This window comes from Pristis pectinata, chromosome 6, assembly GCF_009764475.1.
Source record: "Pristis pectinata isolate sPriPec2 chromosome 6, sPriPec2.1.pri, whole genome shotgun sequence".
NCBI lineage: Eukaryota > Metazoa > Chordata > Chondrichthyes > Rhinopristiformes > Pristidae > Pristis > Pristis pectinata.
In genome coordinates this window covers 98868553-98878534 of record NC_067410.1, presented here as the reverse complement: position 1 = coordinate 98878534, position 9982 = coordinate 98868553, and the positions used below count along the sequence as shown (strand labels likewise).

At 38.6% G+C, this 9982-nt stretch overlaps 1 protein-coding gene across 2 annotated transcripts in view; it reads right to left on the bottom strand.

Annotated features, from left to right (window-relative positions):
* Positions 1-2245: 2245 nt before the first annotated feature.
* Positions 2246-9982, bottom strand: part of pid1 (phosphotyrosine interaction domain containing 1) — a 92354-nt gene continuing 84617 nt past the window's right edge. For both annotated transcript variants that reach the window (XM_052018899.1, XM_052018898.1), the window contains exon 3: positions 2246-4334. In XM_052018899.1, coding sequence (XP_051874859.1) covers positions 3861-4334 — 474 coding nt within the window. In that variant the 3' untranslated portion in view covers positions 2246-3860. The remainder of the gene's footprint in view (positions 4335-9982) is intronic.

The window sequence follows — 9982 nt, the reverse complement described above, 5'->3', positions numbered from 1 at the left end:
CAGGTTTGTTAGAAATATCACGAATCTCATTTGTAGCAATTAATGTAGACATTGATGTGCAACATAATTCTCTTCGAAAAAGCAAATAAAATCTGCAGAATAAAAGTGGAAAGTGCTGGAAATACTCAACATAACAAGCAGGATCTGTGGAGAGGGAAATGGAATTAATGCTTCAGGTTGATGGTCTTTAACCAGACTGATAAAGTTACCTCTCTCCACAGATGCTGCCTGATCTGTTGAGTATCTCCAGCACTTTCTGTTTTAATTTCATCCTCTGGTCAGGATGGTGATTGCTGATGGGTTGGGTGGAAGAAGATTCCTGGGGAGCAGGGAAACATTAGATTTAATGGCCTGTTTCTACACTGTCAAGTGGATGCAAGTTGATACTTTGTTCCTTTGTGGCTTCTCTTATTAAACTAATCTTTCAACAAAGGGTCTTTTAAGAGACTTTTGGATAGGTACATGGAGCTGAGAAAAATAGAGGGTTATGGGCAAGCCTAGTAATATCAAAGGTAGGGACATGTTTGGCACAGCTTTGTGGGCCGAAGGGCCTGAATTGTGCTTTAAATTTAAAATTTTAATATTTTATTTACAGCATGGTAACAGGCCCTTCTGGCCCAACGAGTCCGCGCCGCCCATTTTAAACCCATGTTAACCTACCCGTACGTCTTTGGAATGTGGGAGGAAACCGGAGCACCCCGAGGAAACCCACACAGACACGGGAGAACGTACAAACTCCTTACAGACAGCGACGGGAATCGAACCCTGATCGCTGGCGCTGTAATGGCGTCGCGCTAACCGCTACGCTACCATGCCGCCCCTTTAGGTTTTCTACATTTCTATGTTTCTAACCTCCTATCTATTCAGCCTCTGCTTTATTATAACTTGAGGTATTCCTTTATTTTGTGACAATATTTTAGCCAGGCACATTTTGATAAGCCCATTCTTAATTAGTTAAGGAAGCTAGATCTACTTGCAGGCTGCAGCCATTTTGCCTTGCCTGATGTTAGACAATCTAGATAAAGATTAGGTCGCCCCTAAGCCTATTTGTGAAAACTTCTCTCATTTTCTTTTGTATTAAAATCATTAGACAAAACAGTGAAAGGGAAGAACAACTTTGCTGTTTTTCATCCCAAAAATATCTTGTAACTCTGCATTTTTGATAGACCAAGGCAAATTACCTTCAGCCAGATGTAAACTGTGAAATATCCTTTTGTTCACACAATAGTCATTGCCATAGAGTGAACTCCTGTCTTGATTTCAGAGGTCGGCAGAACTGGGCCAAACGCTGAGGTGGAATTTTTGTGTGTGCTTTCCCAATATTGAGCCCTAACTTATTTTTGATGTCAAAGTCTGAGGACATCATGCAGGTGTGGCACTTCTTTTTATGGTGATACCATAAGGATTGTACAATATCAGACCCATCAGTGATAGCTGGTCACTTTGTAACATTGTGTGTAGCATTGTGATCAGATGAGGCTCAGATGTTTTACTTCGTTATGACTTAAACCAATGGATGGATGAAGAATGAGTGGATACAGCATGAAGGTGATTGCAAGAGAACTGAAACTAAAAAGAGGAAGTATTTATTACATTGTGAGCACTTGTGGTCTGGAACATACAGCTGGAGCCATGGTGGAGATAAATTCAATTGTAGTGTTCAAAAGGGAGCTGGAAGGGATTTGCAGGGCTATGGAGAGAGGATGGGGGAGTGTGACTAGTTGGGTTAGCTCTAATATTGAGCGAGTGTGGACTGGATGGGGTGAAGAGCCTCCTTCAGTGCTGCAGCCATTCTGTGAATTCTGTTCCTCAGGCTTCCACTGTCCTGGACAAATCTTCTCCTCTCACTGCAAGCATTCCTGATGTCCTCCCTTCCAGATTTACCTTTCCCAAGATCCTATATAGCCCCCATCCCTGATTTCCTCCCATCACTGGTGTTAAGAGTCAGTCCCAGGAGGAAACTGTGAGGTTCCAAGGAGATTTGGAAATTAAAATCTCCCATGGCCATGCTTCAGACAATGATATGATCAGTACTTTTATTGCCTTCATTCTCTACTTTCAGTTAAAATAGGCCCAGATTCTCCAAATGTTTACACAGCCTCCCAAAAGTATACTTCAGATTTCCTATGTGAAGATGATTAAGGTAATTCGATCTGTGATCAGGAACAGAATGCTGCCATCACCCAGGGCAGTTGCAAAATGAGTTAATCTCCCAACAATAAAATAATGACCGTCTACCCAATCCTCACCACGTAACAATTTATTTTGTAACTTCACAAATGCAGGTAACATTGAACTTCCAAAAAACAATCACACACTAAAATAATCTTGGTTTACATGCTGTGGTGACAGAGTGCTTCCAGTAACATTACAAGTCACTTTATTTCTTAAAAAGGACAATTCACATGAACATGGGTCCTTTAGTCGGTTGTTGTTTTGGAAACCATTCTTCTGCTTATTGATTTTGTATGTTACAAGATGGTTCACTATCTCAATGTAGCAATGGCTTTCAATGCAGCAATGGCTTTCTTCACCGACATAACCATCCATTTCATTCGTACATTGGAAAGTTAGCCTTCCAGCATCTATCTTAATGAAAATAGAAAAGCTCTAACCAGCTTGGGAACCCAGTTTTCTACTTACAGCCAATATATGGTGCAAAGGCAAGGGTAGGAAAATGGGAAACTAAACTATTTCCCTTATAAGATTCTTAACTCTCCCACAACTGACACAGTCACCCTCAGTAATGGAAGAACAAAATAACGCTGTATAAGAACAGAAGAAGCTTGGAATATGAAGTGGTCATTTACCATGACTTGCCATGTTCTTTGAAGAATGCACATGGAACACAATGATTCGAAGGGCAGTATCAAGATAATAGGATTAAAACTATTGAGGCTTGCGAACATAAGCCTCCTGTTGACTTTCCATTGGAGACTTAAACAATGTAATCTATCTGGGTGAATGTAACCAAAGCAAGCAGCCTGTATCTAGCAGGGGGAAACAAAAACATGAACAGATTCTTGAAGTGAAACTTTTGGGAACTATCTCGACTTCCCTTAAAAATATTTAAAATAAAACAATACAAGTTTGGAGTCCATTTAAACAGTTGTGCTGGCTAAAGATTTTTAATGCCTTGTTTATTCCTCTGTTTTTGAGAAACAACTCCAGATCAGAGGCTTCCATGTGACAAACCTCTGAATTTACAATCAAATATTTCTGTATGTTTTTCACAGTTGATAATACACCACAATTTTTAAAGATTTAAACATTACATTTTAATACTTACATTTTGAAATATATTTTATAAAAATGGAATATATCTTTACATATATTGTAGCTTATATGTTGGTAGAAATATATGAAGATAGATCAATGCGTTTCTTTTTAATTGTTTTTACGTGTAAGTCTTGCTGGTTTTGTTTTCAATCTGTATGTAAGTTTTCTGTTCATTTTCTCTTAACTGTTTTGACTGTATGGTACTCCCTCTGTAGTTAAACTTCAGTTTAATTCTTGGCTGTAGCGACGAAGTTAACTGTTCTGTTAGTTTAGTGAATTTTGTTAGGTAAATTAGCAAAGGACTAACATCAGCAGATGTGTCAAACTCCCATAGGGAGTCAGAGCTTTATACTCGCAGTCAGAGCAGAGCAGTTGTTTTAAATTTCAATGCAACTATTTAATAATGCGTAATCTTTTTAAAAACTTTTCTCATTATGTATTGTCACTTGGCTAATTTGGCAAGCTAACCAACCAAGGGTTCATTGGCGTTTCATCCTCAATTAGGTTTCCACTATTTATTTCTTTCAAATGGCTCTCGTCATCAGACTTCAACATTGATCCCTAATTAATCAATTACCCTTTCAGCCATCATCTGATGCTGCTGATTCTGCTTCCTCAGAGGAGCTGCTGTTGTGGATTTTCCCATCATTCTTCATGCTGGTGAAGGTCTTCTTGAAGGCCTCCATCATGGCATGTGCTAGTTTTTTGGCTTCGAGCTTACTCCCACATTCAACCGCATGGCAATCTATCTGGTAGGACAAATCGTCATTGATCTCCCTATAAAGCCAGGCAAAGATGTTGGTGCTGACATCGTGATCTGCTGTGCAATAGGCAATGCGTGCCACCTGGAAAGTATCCATCCGGACTGCTGCCTCCCTCTTTGAATCCAAATGGTGGAGACGGACTTGGAAAGGGCGGATCTCTAAAATGGCATTGGCTGATGATATGTCTTCTTGATCCAGTGTGTGCTTCTCCCACAACTCAACAACTGACCTTTCAGTGCACCCTGACATAAATTGTGTCCCCTTCATGACCACTTTTCCTAAGTACCTAACCTGTGAACAAAACAAAATCCAACCATTAGAGCAACCAGGAGCACTGGAATGATAAGAGGCTGAAAGCAAACACAAATAAAACATTTTCAATGACAATAATTCACATCTACCAGCTTTTCTACAGCAACTAATCAAAATAAGTGTAAACATTCACAACATTCAGCAATCAAACGCCATTGTGAAGGAAGTAAATTGTCAGTGGGTACAGTTCTATGCATGACGATTGTTAAGATGTTGGCTCTTTTTGATCTCTGTACCATCTTTTTTCATGAATGGGCCAGGAAGGAGACAAAAGTAAAGGGACCACTAAAGGGCTATTGTCATTTCTGAGCTATCCTTAATTTAGGCTGCCAGCACTCCTGTTGGAAACAGCGATGATCCTACAACTTGTAATGAATATTGGAATCTATTGATGTAGCACAGACTTGATTAAGGATGACACCCACAGGGTAACACACTGCACAGCGCACAAAACAGCCTTAACCAGTGTATGAAAATAACTAAAAGGCATTTGTTTGGCAACTTTTACGCAGCAAAACAGATATACAGAAGTTTATCTCCCCGGATCTTGCAGTTCATTCTTCAAAAAGGCACCTGCCATTTCCCCAGCTCTCTGTGAACCATTCTCCCCTTTAATGCTTTGGAACAGACCTGCTTTCTGTGGCTGGCCAGACAAATTTCCTCATCCCTCTACCATCCAGTTTGCAGCTGGATAGTTGGTTACAAATGATGACAGCCTATCAAAATGGATCACTCTACAACATTGGACAGGCAATATCATGGTCCTCCTCATCGTCCCTCTAATGAGCATTGCAAAGAAAATGAACCCTGAAGTCTCTGTATACACCAATATCAATGAGGCATGACAACCTGCTTACATATTGTGGTCAGAATGATGGTATCCCCATATCCCATTGAAACTTATGCCACAAGAGTCCAATAATGTGTCTTGGAATGACTGATGATGCTAAAGGTGTTGCTGTGGATGAAAACAGGAACAGTGATTGAGGTGTCATTCTTCTGTAGATGTGTAACTTTATATCTTGTTATTCTTTCTCGATATATCTTTACCTTCCCCTTCATTAAGTTTTTATTTTCTATTTTACCTTTTCCATCTCTCATCATTGATCTCTAATCTTTACAAGACTGAGTTTCTATCACTGTTGAAATATTTATCAACAGCAATATTTTCACAGCACAAGGCTTCGTATTTTCACAGCACAAGGCTTAGTCTTCGGACCATGTCTCATTCATACTCTTCACATGATGACCACTATTACATTTATGTACTGCTGGTGAGGAGCCTTGCCTTGCTAGTCACAAACAAAATCAACATCAAACTGAGGGGTGATTGAATGGAACATATAGTCACCTCAGATCAGACAGTCTTGAATGGCATCTGGTTATCGGCAGATCTTGAAGGTAGAAGCACTTTCTACGTGTGACAAGGATATGCTGTAAACCACACAAATCACCAAGGCAACCTTCTGCTTTTAGTTTTGTACTTAAAGAAATAGCTCATTATAAGATCTTAAGACCTTAAGGTATAGCAGCAGAATTTGGTCATTTGGCCCATCGAGTCTGCTCCACCATTCAATCATGGCTGATTTCTTTTTCAACCCCATTCTCCTGCCTTCTCCCTGTAACCATTAACCCCTTTACCAATCAGGAAACTACCAATCTCTGCCTTAAATGCACACAATGACATAGCCACCACAGCCCTCTGTGGCAACAAATTCTACAGATTCACCACCTTCTGGCTGAAGAAATTCCTTCTCATCTCAGTTCTAAAGGGATGTCCTTTTATTCTGAGGCTGTGCCCTCAGATCCTAATGCAAACATCCTCTCCACGTCCACACTATCCAGGTCTTTCTCACAGTAATGATGATTTCTTCACTAACATGATGATCCATGCTTTTCAAACTTCCATAAATTAGCCTCCCAGTATCTACTGTGAGAATGGGAACACTGAAACTAGCATGGGAACCTAGTTTTGTGTTGGCACCCAAGACTTAGTGCAAAGGTATGTATGAAGAAGCATTTATAAGACAGAATTTATTTCTACTGTTAACTCTCTTACAGTTTACACCATCATCCTCACTAATCAAAGTACAGAATTATAGGGCATTCTGTTTAAGAACACAAGGAGGTAGGCAGGGGAAGAGGCCATCCAGCTCATTAGTTTGCATCTTCTTCCAAGAATCTTTCTGGAAAGATTTGAAGATCAGTATTTAGGTTCAAGAGGCTTAAAACTTTGGAAGTGTCAGAGCATGTGAACTACAGTCCCCTGTTGACTTTTCATTTGTGATCCAAACAATGTCTGATCTATATCCTCATTCCTGCAGAAAGTTTAGGAGCTGGGCTATCTCTATGATGGACTTAAATTTACCAGCTATTATGATTCAATATGGCAGTACTGAGATATGCAAATTCCTGGCTTCCTTTCCAACATATATCAGACCGGTTTGAATTCAACACGCAAGAACTTTCAGGAGTGAGAACGAAATAGCCCTTAGCCTAGATGATTATCCCCCTGTACTTGGAGAACTGAGGTGACTGTTGTCATGCAACAGTGCCTGACTAAAATGACCCAATTCAGCATTGAGACTGAAGCTGGTTAGAACATTTATAGTTTATATAGTTTCAATGCCACATCACTTACCTAAGGATCCATCACAGGAGGAATAAACATTGCACTTCTAAAAGCATAAAGAATAAAATTGTAATTTTAGTAATGGCTAACAGATGGTAGAGCTATTTGTCTCATACTACAAAACACTTGGCAAGCAAATACAAATGTATCTGGTTGCTGTACTAGTATTCAACTTCATTTAGACTTAAGGATAGTTCTGACATGTACAGATGCCTGTTGTCTTTTTCCTGAACTTCAAGTCAACAAACTAGACCAAACAGATTAATCTTTCAGCTCTTCACTAGACACCAGACAAGAAAACATATTACTTTTTTCAAAATTCTAAATGCCTGAGATTTTTGAAATTTTAGATCACAGAAATGGTTCAAACTCTTGTGTCAAATCCATTTGCAGTCTCCATGAAACCAGCCATTTGTAATTCAAAAATTCCTTCCACTGCACAAATTTGTTCATTGGTACACACACTGCTCCACTTACGTATGTCCATAAATCAGGCCAGATTTGGGGAAAGGCATTAAATTCCATTTTGTTTAATTTCTGATTTATACAAAACACAATCTTACTATTTTGTTTGTAGGAATGAATCTAATGCTATACATAGGTCTAAGTTAAATCTAATCCTGTTCAACATTTTTATGAATGAAAATCTTTAAATTCTTTTCCTGAATATCTGGATTTAAGTACAGTAATGTGTAGGGGGGAAGGGACAAACCTTGCATTGTGCCCTGTACTACTTGGTGACAACACCAACAAAATAACTTACACTCTGAGGCAGGGAAAAGCTGGTTCACTGCAGGATTACTGTATTATTACAGACAAACTACATTCATTTTATCCACTCTTGGCAATGAAGTGTATACTCAACTATTCCTCTCTGCATATTTTGCTACAGACATGCCTCTGGAGTGTTAAATATTTCAGGCAGTACTCCAATCATAGCACAAAGTTTGCCTTGTCCCTTTGCCACACACCACTAGTGAATATTCTTGTCATTTGCAAAATTTGCAATTTTTAATGAATCTATCCACATTCTGGACATGTGTTGTGGATTGTGCATCATCACACTGAATCGTTAAAAGGTTAAGGAGTATGTGCAATCTGGGGAAAATTCAAGTGCAACAATCCATTTGTTCAGCTCTCTGTTTAATTCTGATATCTAGTTAATCAATACTTGCCGATCAACTGGTTTCATTCAACAGGACACTTTGCCGTTTTTTATTAAGCAGAATAGATTTTATACACTTACTCACTGGGATGTAGCAGTAGAAAGCTATTAGTGTTAGAAATGACCTGACTATTGAAATAAATAATAACTATATTGGATAAAGTGACACACCAAAGTACTAAAGTGTTAAAGACGATGTGTAATTTCCTTGTCCATTTGTTTGGAGACCTGCACTGTCTAAATGATAAAAGGAATTACTGTTTGCATCAGAGTGGCTCTTTCCAAGATGAGTCTTTCAATTGACAGATCCATTCCCAGACCTTGCACTACTGGCTTAGCATGATTTTTTCTCTTTATCCCTCCAGGTCTCTTGGTTGCTTTTGTTACTCTGAATATGATTTCAGCATCAGGATAAGTCAGTTCAGCTCTAATTGATATTCCCATGAGCTGTTAAACTCCTCCCTGCTTGTATTTCTATTCCAATCTGTATGTACAACCTGATGAACACTATAATTTAAGGCCAACACATTAATGGTAATGGGATATAGATTTGGAATGCCAGATTTAATCCGTACAGCTGCACGATCTCTAGAAATGGTGCTGACAAAACTGCATCCAAATATAAGACCCATGACATTTGGATAATCTGACATCTTTTACCAATAAATATCTTAATTTAACCAACTCAGTCTCAAATATAACCTTAGATTTACCTCAGATTATGGTTGATGACCTTATCCACATACAATAAGTTTATTGGCTCTGCTCTGGAATCACATGAATAAGTTGTTCCTTGCCCACTGTCTCTCTCCCATACAGTGTTGTTGATCACTAGTGAGGTGCTATTGGCTGTACATTGATGCTTTGGAAGGACACACAGTCCTAGTTCTGAATTAAAAATAGACCTGGGGCTGGTGTAGGAAAACATGGCTACTAATTTGTGAACAATGAGAAATGAGATAAATTCATCAGTCTTGATGGTGTTGACAGAGGAATAAACTTTGATCAGTACATCATGAAATCTCAACTACCAATTTTATTTTCCGTTGTCCATGTGATTTATTTCATGTACTGAAATAGTAGATAGGGCTTTTGATTTAATGTGTCTTTTGACAATGCAACACTTCCTCAGCACTGCATGAATGTTGGTCCAACCGGAGCTTGAACCCATGACCTATTCATTCTGGGGTGGGTGTGCTGCCAGAGACTCATGCAGTTAGTCACATTTGACGTCATCACTAACCTAAACATGTTTAATTATATCATTTAATGAATCTCACAATGTTGAGTGCAAAAAAATTAAAGCTAGTTCCTCCAGTTACATCTTTGACATCAGTGGGGTTAAACAAAGATTTAAACCAACCAATAGAAAGGGACAACATCCAACATTATGTTAATATTCTTATTTTTCTGTATTGGTTGAATATACAAAGAAAGGACTACAGACAATTGAACTTTTTTTTTAAAAAAGACCCTGTTAGTGACACTGTCTATGTTAATTTTATTGTTTTTACAATGAATGGTACAAGATGGAGACTTGACACATGTGACATTTCAGCCGTTTCTGCCTCGTCCCTAGCTCTCCCAAGTTTTATCCATTAAGCACTTCCATATGCTATTGTACATATGCTCACAATTACTAGCTGTGTAAAAATTACTTCTGGAAAACATTTAGTTTTCTAACCATGAAATAAATGTGGGAAGTATGTGGGATTTTTTTGTGCAATGATTGCATTAATAATTCCTTGCTGAGCCTACTGCTATTGAGCCCACCATTTCCTTATGAAGTAGTTTGCCACATTCCTTTTTCAAACAATGAACCAAATCAAG